This window comes from Capricornis sumatraensis, chromosome 14 (assembly GCF_032405125.1).
Source record: "Capricornis sumatraensis isolate serow.1 chromosome 14, serow.2, whole genome shotgun sequence".
Classification (NCBI taxonomy): Eukaryota; Metazoa; Chordata; class Mammalia; order Artiodactyla; family Bovidae; genus Capricornis; species Capricornis sumatraensis.
The window spans coordinates 74348566-74367391 of record NC_091082.1 but is presented as its reverse complement, the minus strand read 5'-3'; the positions used below and the strand labels follow the sequence as shown (position 1 = coordinate 74367391).

General features: G+C 38.2%; 1 protein-coding gene across 1 annotated transcript in view; it reads right to left on the bottom strand.

Moving 5' to 3' along the window:
• The window catches only part of HMCN1 (hemicentin 1), a 537733-nt gene that overhangs the window by 107212 nt on the left and 411695 nt on the right, over positions 1-18826 (bottom strand). The window contains exons 64-68 of the mRNA XM_068985901.1: positions 16996-17155; positions 14229-14353; positions 13833-14016; positions 12894-12991; positions 9152-9430 (exon numbers count right to left, since the gene is read on the bottom strand). Coding sequence (XP_068842002.1) covers positions 9152-9430; positions 12894-12991; positions 13833-14016; positions 14229-14353; positions 16996-17155 — 846 coding nt within the window. The remainder of the gene's footprint in view (positions 1-9151; positions 9431-12893; positions 12992-13832; positions 14017-14228; positions 14354-16995; positions 17156-18826) is intronic.

Sequence of the window (18826 nt, the reverse complement as noted above, 5' to 3'; positions counted from 1 at the left end):
GAAAAATCATAATTGAAAAAGACACATAATTGAAAAAGCAATCCTACTACTGGGCATATATAATTGAAAAAGACATGTACCCCAATGTTCATTACAACACTATTTATAATAGCCAGGATAAGGAAGCAACCTAGATGTCTGTTGACAGATAAATGGATAAAGAAGTTGTGGTATATATGATGGAATTCCATTTGAACTATTTCAAATCCTAAAAGATGATGCTGTTAAAGTGCTGCACTCAATATGCCAGCAAATTTGGAAAACTCAGCAGTGGCCACAGGACTGGAAAAGGTCAGCTTTCATTCCAATCCCAAGGAAGGCAATCCCAAAGACTGCTCAAACTACTGCACGATTGCTCTCATCTCACATGCTAGCAGAGTAATGCTCAAAATTCTCCAAGCCAGGCTTTAATAGTGCGTGAACCGTGAAATTCCAGATGTTCAAGCTGGATTTAGAAAAGACAGAGGAACCAGAGATCAAATTGCCAACATGTGTTGGATCACCGAAAAAGCAAGAGAGTTCTAGAAAAACATCTACTTCTGCATTATTGATTATGCCAAAGCCTTTGACTATGTAGATCACAACAAGCTGTGGAAAATTCTTCAAGAGATGGGAATACCAGACTACCTGACCTACCTCCTGAGAAATCTATATGTAGGTTAGGAAGCACCAGTTAGAACCAGGCATGGAACAACAGATTGGTTCCAAATTGGGAAAGGAGTACGTCAAGGCTGTATATTGTCACCCTGCTTATTTAACTTATATGCAGAGTACATCATGAGAAATGCCAGGCCAGATGAAGCACAAGCTGGAATGAAGATTGCCGGGAGAAATATTAATAACCTCAGATATGCAGATGACACCACCCTTACAGCAGAAAGTGAAGAGGAACTAAAGAGTCTGTTGATGAAAGTGAAAGAGAAGAGTGAAAAAGCTGGCTTAAAACTCAACATTCAGAAAACGAAGATCATGGCATCTGGTCCCATCACTCATGGCAAATAGATGGGGAAACAATGGAAACAGTGACAGACTTTCTTTTCTTGGGCTCCAAAATCACTGCAGATATGAACTGCAGCCATGAAGTTAAAAGACACTTGCTCCTTGGAAGAAAACTGACCAACCTATACAGCATATTGAAAAGCAGAGACACTACTTTGCTGATAAAGGTCTGTCTAGTAAAAGCTATGGTTTTTCCAGCAGTCATGTATGGATGTGAGAGGTGGACTATGAAGAAAGCTGAGTGGTGAAGAAATGATGCTTTTGAACTGTGGTATTGGGAGAAGACTCTTGAGAGTCCCTTGGACTGCAAGGAGATCCAACGAGTCTATCCTAAAGGAAATCAGTCCCGAATATTCATTGGAAGGACTGATGCTGAAATTGAAACTCCAATACTTTGGCCATGTAATGCAAAGAACTGACTCACTAAAAAAGACTGATGACGGGAAAGATTGAAGGCAGGAGGAGAAGGGGATGACAGAAGATGAGATGGTTGGATGACATCACCGACTCTATGGACATGAGTTTGTGCAAGCTCTGGGAGTTGGTGATGGACAGGGAAGCCTGGCATGCTGCAGTCCATGGGGTCGCAAAGAGTTGAACATGACTGAGTGGATGAACTGAACTGATATATCGATATAGATGCAGACGTATATACACGATAGAATGTTACTTAGCAATAAAACGTAATGGATTTGAGTCAGTTCTAGTGAGGTGGATGAACCTAGAGTCTGTTATACAGAGTTAAGTAAACAAGAAAGAGAAAACCAAATATCATATTAACACATATATATGGAATCTAGAAAAACGGTATTGATGAACCTGTTTGAAGGGCAGGAATAGAGATTCAGACATAGAGAACAGACTTATGAACACAGCAGGGGTTGGAGAGGCTGGGACAAACTGAGAAAGTAGCACTGAAATATATACATTACCACATATAAAATAGATAGCTAATGAGAGGCTGCTATATAACAGAGGGAGCTCAACCTGGTGGTCTGTGACAACCTAGAGGGGAGGGATGGGGTGGGAGGTGGGAAGGACCTTCAAGGGGAGGGGACATTTGTGTACTTATGGCTGATTCATGTTGATATATGGCAGAAACCAACACAACATTGTAAAGCAACTATACTCCAATTAAAAATAAATTTAAAAATACTGCCTCCTAAAATTTGTACCTATGGTCCTTGTTTTCCTTTCTGGAAAAAGGTAATATATTATAATTAAGAACTCAGAGTTTCTTAACTATTGTCCCAGGCCAGAATACTGGAGTAGGTAGCCTTTCCCTTCTCCAGGGGATCTTCCCAACCCAGGGATCAAACCCGGGTCTCCCACATTGCAGGCAGATTCTTTACCAGCTGAGCCACAAAAGAAGTCCATCTGTCTTACACTTTGGGCAGGACAGGAGTTGTCCATACTCTGGTGACTCCAAAGCTTACATTTCTAGCCTAGATCTCTTTTCTGGGCTCCAGATCCATATACCCAGTTACGAGATAAGAATCTTCAGTGGGTTCTTTGAAAACAATTTCCAACTCAGCATATACTGAGATTGAACCTGTGACCTTATTCCTCAAAACCTGGTCCATTTCCAGCATTCCCTGCATTTATGTGATGAAACTGCCAATTGTTCAGTCACCTAAGCCAGAAACTGGGTGTCATCCTTAATATCTTCATCTTCATCACTTCCCTACATCCAAACCCATATGCAAGTCTTAATACTTCTACCTGAAGTTATCTTTTGAGTACATCTTTCCTTCTCACCTCCATCACTAATCTGAGTTACAATGCCATTTATTTGGACTAATATATCTTGGCTATAGGTGCTTACCGAATATCATTTACCTGTTTCTTTTATGTTAACAGAACTCAATCTTGTGAGGGCTGTCATTGTGTTAAAAATTACATTTTCTAGTCTTTAGTTGGTAGTAGATGGAGTGGCATGTGAAGAATCTAACCAAGGAGATGTAAATGGAAGTAGTTTTGTGGGAATTCTAAGAAAATCCTGAAAGGGACAATTTTTTGCCTTCCCTATTTTTCTTGCTCTAGTGTTGCAACTAGTGATGCTGGGGGTGAGCTGATGATGCACGATCACAGACTGACCAGATGTTGAGGCCAGGGGCCAAGAGAACTGTAAAGATTTGAACTGCTGAGTGAATGCAAGGAGTGCCCAGCTCCAGACATCTCGTTCAGTGAGAAAAACAAAAGTTCTTTCTTTAAGTCAGCATGTTTAGACTCTGTTAATCACAGTTAAACACCATTCCTAATAATACAGTCTCTCGGAGTCCACGTTTGTCCTGCTCCAGCCCGCTCTCCACTTTGCAGTCAGTGATATTCTCAAGCTGCAACTCTACTCATGGCATTCCCCTTATTAGAACTTTTAAAGCTTTCCCGTCGTTCTAGGACAAAACCCCAGAATCTTAATGTGGTCAACAATCCCTTCAGGGTTTGAACCCTGTCAATTCCCTCCACCCTCAACCCCAGCTTTATTCTGCATGATCTTCTCCCTTGTTTTTAGTATTTTAGCCACAGCAGACTTTTCAGAACTGCTAACACACCGTGAGACCTCCCACCAGATGGATGGAGTTAAGTTGGGACTAGCAGTTCCCCAAATTAGGATATTTACATTCACATTCCTAGTGGAGTACAGATTGAAGTTTTGCAGGTTTTAATGGAACTAGCCTTCAACAGATGCTGAAATGCTACAGCTGCTCATCTTTCTGTTGAGCAGTTTTCAAACCTGTTTTAATATCCTTATACATCTTGCAGGAGGGCAGGTTGTTCTTTGTATTGACATATGACTCTAACAGCATTATTGTTACTTTCCTTTTTGTTTTCTACAACCATAAAAGCACCGGGCTGCGATTCTGTTCCTGGGTCCTTGAATTCCTGGAGAAGTATTCCTTCTCTCTGTCTCAGCTGCCACATGCTGCACCAAGCCCCTGTATCTCCAGGCCTGTATAACAGACTCTTCAAGTCATTTTTCACTATGTCATCAGAGGGATTTTTTTGGAAATGAAATCTGATTGTAACATATTCCTGCTTCTGCCTTCCTAATGAGGTCCAGATTTTCAGAGGCCCTTCACAGTATGGCTTCTGTCCAGGTATATTTCCTGTCGTGCTCAACTTCAGTGAGCACCAACAGAAAACTCAAGCTTTATCACTCCTAGGTGAAAAATGGATGCCTCTCCTCACTCATCAGGACAGTTTGACTTTTTAAGGCTTAGATGTCTCCTTGAGGGGATCTTCTCTGAACCTTCCCATCCCACAGAATTTCCACCGTATCATTCCTATCACACTCAAAAGTCATCACTTGTTCTATATCTGTGTTTTCCGCTGATGCAGGAAGTTGAGGGCTGAGACCACATCCTGTTTATTCAATGATGCATTCAAGTATTATTTCATACCATATGGCACATAGTAGGTGTTCAATGATAATGTGCTACATGATACTAGAAACATGCTGGGCACATAATAAACAGTCAATAATTAATACTATGTGAATAATTAATGTACAAGGTCATATTTATGTCATTTCCTGGTACTCCTCATATTCTGTGAATTGCTATATAGGAATATGTTATTCCACCCTTCTTCACTAACACACACTTTCTTCTGCCTTCTGTCTCTAAATATTGTGGAGTACTGCCTCTTATCACTTTCATTCTGTGCAACACTCATCTACACCACCATATTTCTGTTTGTTTATTTGATATTGTTCTGTTTCCTGCTACAGTTAAAACTCACTTTAGTCAAGCTGATAAATACCTAATCTATTCAGTTCAAGCCAACAGATAAATATTATGTGTCAAATGCCATGCTAAGCCCAGGGAATACAGCAGTATGTAAAAAGGGCACTGCTCATCACAGAGTTTAACTAAGGATGAGACAGACGTTTAAGGTTACATAAATAATAATAGGTACTATGAGAAAGTTTATAGCACATCCTGAAAACATTTGGCCACCAATATTCTTAATTTTTCCTTGTGGGGCACATTTTGTTGAAAAAAAAATTAATGAGCCTGAGATTTTATTTTAAACATTATGAAAAAACAAACAAAATTCCAAAAAATTATTGATCGTTGAAATAGTTCATTTCTTTCATGTTCATTTCGTCTCCCAATAAAAATGTTTTATTTCTCGGAAAACATGTTTTCTCTTTGTACTATTTGTTTGCATGTTGAACATTGGAATACACATTTAAAATATTTTTTGTGTGTGAAATAATGCCATCTGCAGCAGCATGGGTGACCCTAGAGATTATCACACTAAGTGAAGTAAGTCGGACGGAGAAAGACAAATATCATATACAACTTATATGTGAAATCCAAAAGAGTGGTGCAAATAAACTTACAAAACAGAAATAGAGTCACATATGCAGAAAACAAACTTGTGGTTACCAGGGAGGAAAGGTGGAGGAGAGATGAATTGGGAGATTGGAATTGATATATACACACTACTACATATAAGTAGGTAACAAGAAACTACTGCATAGCACAGGGAACTCTACTCAATGCTCTGGAATGACTTACATGGAAAAAGATCCCCCAAAAGAGTGGATACATGTATAACTGATTCACTTGGCTATACAGCAAAAACTAACACAACGTTGTTAATCACCTAGCCCTCAATAAAAAAACAAATTTTAAGTGAAAAAAAAAAATCCCTAATCAAATCTAAGCAAGAATTATTCAACTTGCCAGGTTGGCTTTTTGAAACCATATACAAGTGTATATATCTCCACAGTAACATTTTTTTCCATATATATATATATATGTATATAAATGTACAAAAGAAGAAATAGAACTAGATCATTTGAAATGACCATTAAACTATAATCTACACACTGGATCATTTAAAGACTGTGGAATAACACAACAGCATAAACATTATGCTCTTCCATTAAATTACTATCATCAGAAGAGACTTTCGTTCTGTTGTTGTTTAGTCACTAAGTAGTGTCCAACTTTTTGTGAACCCATGGACTGCAGTGTGCCAGGCTCCTACGTCCTCCACTATCTCTTGGCACTTGCTCACATTCATGTCCTTTGAATTGATGATGCAATCTAAACATCTCATCCTCTGCCTCCCCCTTCTGCTTTCGCATTTAATCTTTCCCAGCATCAGAGTCTTTTCCAATGAGCTGGCTCTTTGTATCAGGCAGCCAAAGTACTGGAGCTTCAGCATCAGTTCTTCCAATAAATATTCAGAGTTGATTTCCTTTAGGATTGACTGGTTCGATTTCCTTGCAGCCCAAGGGACTCTCAAGAGTCTTCTCCAGCACCCTGAGTTGAAAGCACCAATTCTCTGGTGCTCAGTCTTCTTTGTGGTTCAGCTCTAACATCCGTACATGAATACTGGAAAAACCATAAATTTGACTATACAGAACTCTGTTGGCAAAGTGATGTCTCTGCATTTTAATATTCTGTCTAGGGCTTCCCAGGTGGCACCATTGGTAAAGAACCACCTGCCTTACAGGAGATGTAAGAGATGTGGGTTCAACCCTTGGGTTGGGAAAATCCCCTGGAGGATGACATGGCAATCAACTCCTGTATTCTTGCCTAGAGACTCCCAGGGAGAGAGGAGCCAGGTGGACTACTGTCCATTGGGTTGCAAAGAGTTGTACACGACTGAGTGACTCAGCATGCTAGGTTTGTCATAGCTTCCCTTCCAAGGAGCAAGTTTCTTTTAATTTCATGGCTGCAGTCACCATCCACAGTGATTCTGGAGCCTGAGGGGAAAAACAATCTGTCACTGCTTCCACTTTTTCCTCTTCTGTTTGCCACGAAGTGATGGGACACGATGCCTTGATCTTAGTTTTTTTTAATGCTGAGTTTCAAGCCAGGTTTTTCACTCTCTTGTTTCACCCTTATCAAGAGGCTTTTTAGTTCCTCTTCATTTTCAGCCATTAGAGTGGTATCATCTGCATATCTGAGGTTGTTGATACTCCTCCCAGCAATGTTGATTCCAGCCTGTGATTCACCAGCCTGGCATTTGGCATGATGTACTCTGCATAGAAGTTAAATTAACAGGGTGCCAATGAACAGCCTTGTCATACTCCTTTACCAATTTTGACCAGTCAGTTGTTCCATGTGAGGTTCTAACTGGTGCTTCTTGGCCTGCATTTGGGTTTCTTAGGAGACAGGTACGGTGGTCTGGTATTCCCATCTCTTGAATTTTCCACAGTTTGTTGTGATCCACACAGTCAAAGGCTTTCATGTGGTCAATGAAGCAGAAGCAAATCTTTTTCCGGAACTCCCTTGCTTTCTCCATGACCCAACAAATGTTAACAATTTATCTCTGATTTTTCTATCTTTTCTAAATCCTGCTTAAACATCTGGAAGCTCTTGGTTCACGTACTGCTAAAGCCTAGCTTGAAGGATTTTGAGCATAAACTCTGCTATCTTGTGAAATGAGTGCAATTGTATGGTATTTTTAACATTCTTTGGCAATGCCCTTTTTTGGGATTGGAATGAAAACAAACCTTTTCCAGTCCTGTAGCCACTGCTGAGTTTTCCAAATCTGCTTACATATTGAGTGTAGCACTTTAATAGCATCATCTTTAAAATGATCTTTAGGATTTTAGGATTTTGAGTAGCTCACCTGGAATTTCGTCACCTCCAGTAGCTTTGTTTGTAGTAATGCTTCCTAAGGGTCACTTGACTTCATACTCCAGGATGTCTGGCTCTAGGTAACTGACCACACCATCACAGTTATCAGGGTTATTAAGACCTTTGTTGTATGGGTCTTCTGTATATTCCTACCACTTCTTAATCTCGTCTGCTTCTGTTAGGTCCTTACCATTTCTGTCCTTTATTGAGCCCATCCTTGCATGAAATGTTCCCTTGATATCTCCAATTTTCTTGAAGAGTTCTCTGCACTGTTATTTAAGAAGGACTTATCTTTCCTTGCTATTCTCTGGAACTCTGCATTCAGTTGGGTATACATCTTTTCTCCCTTGCCTTTCACCTTTCTTCTTTTCCTCAACTATTTGTAAAGCCTCCTCAGACAACCACTCTGCATTCTTGTATTTTTTTCCTTTGGGCTGGTTTTGGTCACTGCTTCCTGTACAATGTTATGAACTTCTGCCCATAGTTCTTCAGGCACTCTATCTACCAGATCAATCCATTGAATCTATGTGTCATCTCCACTGTATAATCCTAAGGGATTTGATTTAGATCATACCTGAGTGGCCTAGTGGTTTTTCTCTACGTTCTTCAATTTAAGCCCGAATTTGGCAATAAGGAGCTCATGATGTGAGCCACAGTTCAAGTACTGCATTTTGGACTCTTTTGTTGACTATGAGAGCTATTCCATTTCTTCAAAGGGATTTTTGCCCACAGTAGTAGATATATCGGTCATCTGAATTAAATTCACCCATTCCAGTCCATCTAGTTCACTGATTCCTAAGATGTTGATGTTTAATCTTGCTATCTCCTGCTTGACCACATCCAATTTACATTGATTCATGGACCTAACATTCCAGGTTCCTATGCAATATTGTTCTTTACAGTATCAGACGTTACTTTTACCACCAGACATGTACACATCTGAGCACTGTTTCTGCTTTAGCCCAGCCACTTCATTCTTTCTGGAGCTATTAGTAACTGCCCTCCGCTCTTTGCCTAACATACTGGGCACCTTCTACTTGGGGGCGGCTCATCTTTCAGTGTCATATCTTTTTGCTTTTCATACTATTTGTTGTGTTCTAATGGCAAGAATAATGGAGTGGGTTGTCATTTCTACCTCCAGTGGACCATGTTTTGTCAAAACTCTTTGCTCTGACCCATCCACCTTGGGTGGCCCTGCAAGGCATGGCTCATAGCTTCATGGAGTTATGCAAGCCCCTTCACTGTGACAAGGCTGCTACCCAGGAAGGGGGATTTTAATTCTTGGAAAAAGTTAAAAAACTTCTTATCTACTAGTTGTACGATTTGGTCAGTGAATGATGTTTTATAAGTAGTAGGGCCCATCCTTTTATACAGAGAAGAAAGAGTAATTTAATATGCTTCAGATAAAAGTAAACATAGGTGAATTATAGAACATAAATATAGAGTACGATGAAATTTTTTAAAATTTTGTCCCATAGCCAGTGATTCCAAAGATTACATTTACTTATTGTCTTTATTATGACATATTTCCCAATTATTTTACTCACGCAAGACCTTCAGGATAAAGTGTTTGCTGACTTCTCCTGCTTCGTTCGAGGCAATGCAGGTGTACCGTCCCGAATCTTCAGTTTCTGCTTTGATGAGCTGAAGGACCATTCCTTGAGAGCTGATTGACAGATGGGCATCTAGCCCCAGAGGGTGACCATCTCTAAGCCAGGACATCCTGGGAGCTGGGGTTCCATCAGTAAAACATGTCATGGAGGTGGAACTACCCTTGACAATTGTGATTTCCTCTGTCCCCATCCCATTGTGCAGACTTGGTGGTACTATATAGAAAACAAAATTATATATCTATTATTATTTGATATCAATTTAGATTAAGAATTTAAATGGTTTACTTAGTTCTATAGTGTTTCTGTGATCTATTAAATTATAGAATTTAAAATAGCATATAATTAATGAATGACTTTACTAAAAAAACATGTTATAGGCTAATTACTAACTTTGCAAAATATTAATAATAAGCTCTCAGGACTGTTTTCCTTGTTGAACATACAAAACTAAATGTGGTTTAAATTTGGTCATTTTTTAACATTTTAGACTTTCACCTTTAATTTATTATATAATATTCCAGATATTAAATCCTCTTCCAGAAACACAAGAGAACACTCTACACATGGACATCACCACATGGTCAATACTGAATGCAGACTGACTATATTCTTTGCAGCCAAAGATACAGAAGCTCTATACAGTCAGCAAACACAAGACCGGGAACTGACTGTGGCTCAGATCATGAACTCCTTATTGCCAAATTCAGACTTAAATTGAAGAAAGTAGGGAAAACCACTAGACCATTCAGGTATGACCTAAATCAAATCCCTTACAATTATACAGTAGAAGTGACAATCAGATTCAAGGGATTAGGTCTGATAGACTGAGTGCCTGAAGAACTATGGATGGAGGTTGGTGACACTGTACAGGAGACAGGGATCAAGTCCATCCCCAAGATAAAGAAATGCAAAAAGGCAAAATAGTTGTCTGAGGAGGCCTTACATATAGCTGAGAAAAGAAGAGAAGTGAAATGCAAAGGAGAAAAGGAAAGATAAATCGATCTGAAAGCAGAGTTCCAAAGAAGAGCAAGGAGAAGTAAGAAAGCCTTCCTAAGTGATCAATGCAAAGAAATAGAGGAAAACAATAAAATAGGAAACACTAGAGATCTCTTCAAGAAAATTAGAGATACCAAGGGAACATTTCATGCAAAGATGGGCTTGATAAAGGACAGAAATGGTACGGAACTAACAGAAACAGAAGATGTTAAGAAGAGGTGGCAAGAATACACAGAAAAACTGTACAAAAAAGATCTTCATGACCCAGATAACCAGGAAGGTGTGATCACTTACCTAGCGCTAGACATCCTGGAATGTGAAGTCAAGTGGGCCTTAGAAAGCATCACTATGAACAAAGCTAGTGGAGGTGATGGAATTCCAGTTGAGCTATTTCAAATCCTGAAAGATGATGTTGTGAGAGTGCTGCACTCAATATGCCAGCAAATTTGGAAAACTCAGCAGTGGCCATAGCACTGGAAAAGGACAATTTTCATTCCAATCCCAAAGAAAGGCAATGCCAAAGAATGCTCAAACTACCAAACAACTCGACTCATGTCACACTTTAGTAAAGTAATGCTCAAAATACTCCAAGGCAGGCTTCTACTGTACATGAACCATGAACTTCAAGATGTTTAAGCTGGTTTTAGAAAAGACAGAGGAACCAGAGATCAAATTGTCAACATCTGCTGGATCATTGAAAAAGCAAGAAAGTTCCAGAAAAACATCTACTTCTGCTTTATTGACTATGCTAAAAGCCTTTGACTGTGTGCATCACCACAAACTGTAAAATTCTGAAAGAGATGGGAATACCAGACCATCTGACCTGCCTCTTGAGAAATCTGTATGCAGATCAAGAAGCAACAGTTAGAACCCGACACGGAACAATGAATTGTTTCCAAATTGGGAAAGGAGTATGTCAAGGCTGTATATTGTCACCCTGTTTATTTAACTTATATGCAGAGTACATCATGAGAAACACTGGGCTGGATGAAGCACAATCTGGAATCAAGATTGCCAGGAGAAATATCAATAATCGCAGATACGCAGGTGACACCACCCTTATGGCAGAAAGTGAAGAAGAACTAAAAAGCCTCTTGATGAAAGTGAAAGAGGAGAGTGAAAAAGTTGGCTTAAAACTCAACATTCAGAAAATTAAGATTATGGCATTTGATCCCATCACTTCATGGCGAATAGATGGGGAAACAGTGGAAACAGTGTCAGGCCTTATTTTTTGGGGCTCCAAAATCACTGCAGATGGTGACTGGCCATGAAATTAAAAGATCCTTGCTCCTCGGATGAAAAGTTATGACCAACCTAGACAGCATATGCAAAAGCAGAGACATTATTTTGCCAACAAAGGTCCATCTAGTCAAAGCTATGGTTTTTCCAGTAGTCATGTATGGATATGAGAGTTGGACTATGAAGAAAGCTGAGCGCTGAAGAATTGATGCTTTCGAACTGCGGTGTTGGAGAAGACTCTTGAGAGTCCCTTGGACTGCAAAGAGATCAAACCAGTGCATCCTAAAGGAAATTAGTCCTGAATATTCATTGGACGTTCTGATGCTGAAGCTGAAACTCCAATACTTTGGCCACCTGATGCGACGAACTGACTCATTAGAAAAGACCCTGATGCTGGGAAATATTGAAAGCGGGAGAAGAAGGGGACGATAGAGGATGAGATGGTTGGATGACATCACCAACTCAATGGACATGAGTTTGAGTAAACACCGGGAGTTGGTGATGGACAGGGAGACTGGGCATTCTGCAATCCATGGAGTTGCAAAGATTCAGACATGACTGAGTGACTGAACTGAACTGATATTATTCTGGAAGTATACTTTCAACTACCTTGTGTGGAATAAACAAAATAATAAGTTCCAGAGTCAATTTTATATAATCCAACATAAATCATTTTTAGCCTATGGTAAATAGTTACTTAACTCTTCTGAGATGTTCTTGGGGACTGTGAACTCTCTGGTCTAGCAAATCTTGAGAAGTGGAATGTTTTAAGTTCTCTCTCTGTCTAACATAACAGATAGACATTTAGTATACACACAAATACCCATCCATATTTTAAAGACTCTCAGACGACAACACATTAGAAAACAGTCTTAACTGTCTTTTTGTACGAAAAGACTGGTCTTGTGTCTGGATTGAAATGCTATTTTAAAAAATTGACATTTCATTTAATGCTAAATTCCAGGTTACAAAAGTATTTTTTTTAAGGGATTGGTTCCTTTTAATTTTTTTAACTTTTTATTTTTACTTTATTTTACTTTACAATACTGTATTGGTTTTGCCATACATTGACATGAATCCACCACGGGTGTACATGCGATCCCAAACATGAACCCCTCTCCCACCTCCCTCCCCACAACATCCCTCTGGGTCATCCCCGTGCACCAGCCCCAAGCATGCTGTATCCTACATCGGACACAGACTGGTGATTCGATTCTTACCTGATAGTATACATGTTTCAATGCCATTCTCCCAAAGCATCCCACCCTCTCCCTCTCCCTTATGCTTCAATATATACGAATCCCCTGGGAAGAAAGGCATTCTGACCTAGTTAGTAAGATCCTATTTTACCAATCTTTCCTGATATGTCAATATTTAAATTAAGCCTGTTGCTTAATATTGGACACACAGTAAAGTAATAGGGACGTTTCTGGTAACATACCCAAAACTTGAAGACTGTAATGTTTATTATCCACCCCAGCTCTGTTGGATGCCACACAAGTATACACAGCAACATCGGATGCCTGAGCTCTCACAATCCTGGAAAACAATTTGACCCAACACTTCATAATTTCATCCCACTTCATAATCTGACATTTGATCAACATATACAAATAAAAATACTTGTGATAATACAAAGATTATAGAAGGTGATTTATTTGGGTAAATTTTAGTTATAAAGATTATAACCATCTATCGCAAAACATAGATGCCTCCAGTGAAATTTATTTGACAAAGCTGATTAGGCACTAAGAGTAAGCCACTGAAAATGTAACACAATGTGAGGTGAATATTTTTCAAATACATATTAACAGAGAATGATGAAAATCACATGATTATAGTAAGCATCTTCCCATCATTTTGCCATACAAAGTTTTAGCTAAAATAGCAGCTCTTGAAAAATATATATATGATAGATGTAAGTCTATGAATGACCTATGGTATACAAATTTACTAAAACATGAACATTTAAATAATAATAAAACATTTCAAATTTATATCTGCCATTCTCCCTCTTCTAAAACACAAAAAACTGAAAGGAAACAAAAGTTAAAAATGTAGAAATGTAGGAAAAGACATTTCTAAAACATTATTTAGATGAAGCTGTTGTTGCTAACTAGCTAAGTTGTGTTCAACTTTCTTGCGACCCCATGGACTGTAGCCCACCAGACTCCTCGGTCCATGGGATTTCCAAGGCAAGAATACTGGAGTGGGTTGCCATTTCTTCCTCCAGGGGATCTTCCCAGCCCAGGTCTCTTGCATCTCTTGGAGGCGGATTCTTTATCAGGGAGCCAACTTTACCGACTTAACAAGTTTACCAAAGTTAAGGTTTACAATTACAGTAACTCTGTGTAGCAAATCACACACAATAAAAGCTGACCTGATAACTTGTCCTCCAGAGAGCAACCGGATATGGGAGGAGAGAGGTAGAGGAAGTCCATTCTTTAGCCAGTTTATCTGTGGTGGAGGCATTCCTGTGGCTCTGCATTCAATATTTATTGAGGTATCCACCAAAGCCATTAATTTCTCTGCTTCTTCTTTATTACCCCTAATTGCAGGTGGAACTATGTCATGCAGAAAATGAGAGAGGAGGGAATGGGTCTATTACTAGTTCAAATCATTCAACTACATTTACTCATATTTCTGCTTTATATCCTAAAAGGAAATAACAAGGACATCAGATTTTAGAACTAAATGCTTCAGACACCTATGGCTTTATTTCGTCTGATAGATTCTAAGGCAGCTTAACCAAAAGAGGATGAAATTTCATATTTACCATAGACATTTAAATTAAAAATCCGGTCTTCCTCTCCAGCAGGATTAGTAGCAACACACGTGTACTTCCCCGTGTCGGATGGGAGTGCTCCGTAAATGTTTAATGTGCCGCCGTCTGCAGTCACCCTGTAGGAGAGAGCATAACAGATGCACTGAGATGATTTGTATGGAGCTAGCTATTTCTGGAAAACTCACTTGGACTATTATATTCTTCAAAAGAAAAAAAGAGTCATGCTAAAATGCATCTTCGTCTTGGATATAATGGTTCAAATCTTTTTCATTAAGTTCATGAAATCAGAGCTAGTGAAACTGAAGGTGATTTCAGGTAACCAGCTAAACTTCTGCAGTAATGGGTGTCATACACCCGCTGCCTCCTTCTGAGGAAAAGGAAATGAACAACATCAGGAATTTTTCTATCCAAATCATGGGCAAAGGCATGCTTTACTCAGAAATAGAATGTTTTGTCATTACTTATCAATATAAGGTTTGAATTAAATGAAAAATATAAAATTTTGGTATAAAAACTGAAGAATGTTTATAATGTTTTAATAAGAAATTAAAGTGAAAAATCTAGCTATAAACAACTTAGTATTAGTCTTAATGAGAAAGAGCTGACTCATTTGAAAAGAACCCGATGCTGGGAAAGATTGAGGGCAAGAGGAGAAGGGGATGACAGAGGATGAGATGGTTGGATGGCATCACTGACTCGAGTGGACATGAGTCTGAGTGAACTCCGGGAGTTGGTGATGGACAGGGAGGCCCGGCGTGCTACGGTTCATGGGGTCGCAGAGTCGGACATGACTGAGCGACTGAACTGAACTGAAGGGGCAAGATGGAATAACTTATTTAAACAGTGACAACAGCTTAGTATTTATGTACAGGTGTTATTTGCAAATTTTTTCCCACAAATTGCTATAGCTTTCTCTTTGAATTACATAATAGTGAACAATATGATTACAGTATCAATAATATCTAAATTAAGATGATTACATTACTGATTCTATTCACACACCATTTATTATCAAATAAAACTTCCTATGTTTTATAAAGAGGTTAAATTACTATCTACGGTTATTCTTACAATAGTCATTTTATTACATTCTCCCAGTGTCAAGAGTAAATACTCCATTTCTACTATATCATATTATTAAATATAATTATTGAGAAGTACAATTTTATTATCTGGGTCTATTTTATTTTTTCTTTTTGAAAACATAAACTTTTAAATTCCATGAGTTTAACCATGTGAATAAACAAAAAGCAAGCTGCCACAACTAAAGGAAAACACTAAGCTGACTTTGGAAAAATTACTTCATTTGGCGGATAAACTGGCCCCCTCACAAACCTACATATATTGTGGAGCTGGGAACAAATAATCAAAAAATTGAAAATAAGAATAAATATATTTGAGATCTTAATGTAAGAGGAGAAGTAATAGATCCTAAATTCCTCGGTATAAATATTACCTTTTAGAATAACTTAAAGTCCCACCAACTATCTAGTACTCGGTTTGGAACTAGGTTGATATCACAGCTGATTTAATAAAAATAATGAAATATTGGTTAACTTTTGAGGGATGTCCAACCAGAGAAGTGAAATGCAAAATGTACCTCTAAGCTAAAACATTATTTGGCAATTCACGTAATTTTGTAAAGGGGACTAATATTTAAATTTTAACATAAAACTTCAGGAAAAAAAAAACATTTATTTTTCCATAAATTGTGTACATTCAATTTATTGAGTAGAAAATATACTGCAAACCCCTAAATTTAAAATATTGGTTCAAAGTAATAAAGTTTGTAATACATTTAATTAATGCCTGCTGAGGTATATATAAGGGATTCCCAGGTGGTTCAGTGGCAAATAATCCACCTGCCAATGTAGGAGACATGGGTTTGATACTTGAGTCAGGAAAATCCCCTAGAGAAAGAAATGGCAACCCACTCCAGGATTTTTGCCTGAAAAATCCAACAGACAGAAGAGCCTGGCAGGCCTCAGTCCGTGGGGTCACAAAGAGTCGGACATGACTGAGTGAGTAAGCGTGCATGCAAGGTATATATAATTCTTCAAGTAATTACAATTACTCTGGTGTGTATATATTATGAGACTTTGTGAAGAAATAATCCAGCAGAGTATAGAATAATGTATTGTCCTTCAAAATACATTTGTTGAAAGTATCAGGAAACCTGTAACATTTATCATTCCATCTCTATGAGGTTTGTGGCATGAAGAGTCAACTAAAAACGGCATCTGGACATATTACAAGGAATGAACCAGGTTATGATGATAGTATCTTTCTTTCAAAATGAGCCAAGCACTATGGCATGTCTGGCGGCTTGGTGATTTCAGGACACAAAATCACATCTACGAGATGACTGATGAATCGTTTGTAGAATGAAATTGATTTGATGTTAGCAAGAAAGAAAAACTAATTATTTTTATGATGTAGACTTTGGTATAAATGTTCTGGAATTAGAGGAATAAAATCTACAACAGCTAACTAACACTTGCCGAAATGAACATGTAGGGAGATTTTATAACACAGAGTTGAAAGATAAAGAGCACATGCATACGCAGATACTTTTGAATGATTCTCCCAAGAGAGTATCTGTGTCCAACTCTCTAAAATTGTATCCTTTTTCTTTCTGAATATAATGATAGCCAAGTTCCAAAGAGACTGAATTTACTATTATTCATGTGAAATTTGAAGCATAAAGCATTGTAGAAGACATTACAATTAATGACACAAAGATTCTTTTCACACATACCGAATTCTTTCTGTTTCACTGTTAACTATGGGCTTTCCATCTTTAAGCCACTGAATAAGTGGGGTGGGAATGCCATTTGCATTGCAGACCAGCTCAACATTTTCCCCAAGAAGGACACTGACTTCACTTGGAATCTCAGCATCAGCAACATTTGGAGGAACTTTGGAGAAATAATTAAGACTTTCATTATCAAGGCATAAGAGTGCAAATGCTATGAATACAACAGAATCATAGAACAATATGCTATTTTTATGTCATATTCTTCCTAGATTCCGGTTCAAGATCAAACTCTTGCCATTGTCAGAAATTACTTGAAAACTAAGTATAAGAATCACTTCAATATTCTTGTTATTCTGTAAGTTGATATAATTATTTAGTCATAGGGGTTGTTGACACATCTACCTCATGGGCACCCTTCTTGGCCAAAGAGAATCACTCCTGATTAAAGCCTCAATAGATAGCTCAGAATTAATACAGTTCAGGAGAATCTGTTTTTATAAAAGTTTAGCATAAGTCTGAGAAAGGTATCTGAATTGAGTATTTCTTTCTCTATGATACAGTTTAAATACTCTTTATTCTGAACAACAAATAGCTTATTATTCAAGATTCAATCATCTCTATTTCTTTTACTAGCATCTTTCTTCCTCACTTTAATGATTCAATTAAGAAATAGTGGATAATGAAAATATTGACAATTCTATTAGAAACACATTTGAATTACTCTTCTTCATAATTACAGTGGGGTGGTTCATATAGTGGAGGCAGTTCACACCAAGTTGCAAGAGCCAGATTTGCATACCTTTACAACTCCATGTTCAGTGCCATCATTTCAAGTGGTAGCTTGAAATGGGCCACCGTGGAAATACTCACACCACAGAAACTGACAGATGACTGGTTCCAAGCCAAGACCATTTTATTTGCAGAGTCAACTGTTAGATATTTACCAAGACACCACTGCATAATCTCTCCAAATCTCATTTCAGTTGTCCAGAAGATAAGAATAATTATACTAAATTTATATTTACCAAAGAAGTTGAATCAATAAGAATGCTAATGAGACATCCCATAATAAGTGTCAAATACAGGAAAGCAGGCTTTTGGGTAGCTCAGTGGTAAAGAACCCACTTGCCAATGCAGGAGATGTGGGTTCAATCCCTGTGTTGGGAAGATTTCCTGAAGAAGGAAAATAATAACCCACTCCAGTATTCTTGCCTGGGAAATCCCATGGACGGAGGAGCCATGTGGGCTACAGTCCACGGGGTCACAAAAGAGTCGGACACAACTTAGCAGCTAAAGCAACAACAAAGGCATAGCATGGACTAGGCCTCGTGTACATATATAGCATCTATATAGTCTTAAGATACATACAAAATGTCTGGTAAATCTTTGATCATACCACATACTCCATAAGTGGCATCTATTATTATTAATGCATTAAACATAAATTAGGCATGTAATTTCTGACACTGAATCTCTGAACAGCTATATTTCCTTTTGTGCTTCTAAAATCTTCAGCATCACTAATAGGAAAAACCACTGATACTCATAAACTAATTTTGATTTTTCTTTAATTTCAATTTTTCGGTGATGGATTTTAATCTTACTGTGGTGATCACTTTGCACCATATACATATATAAAATCATTATGTTGTACACATTAAACTTGTATAATGTTGGTGCATGCTCAGTCATCACATGGTGTCCAACTCTTTACGACCCCATGGACTGTAGCCCAGAAGGCCCCTTTGTCCATGGGATTTCCAAGGCAAGCATACTGGAGTGGGTTGCCATTTCCTCTTCCTTGTGATAATACAAAGATTATAGAAGGTGA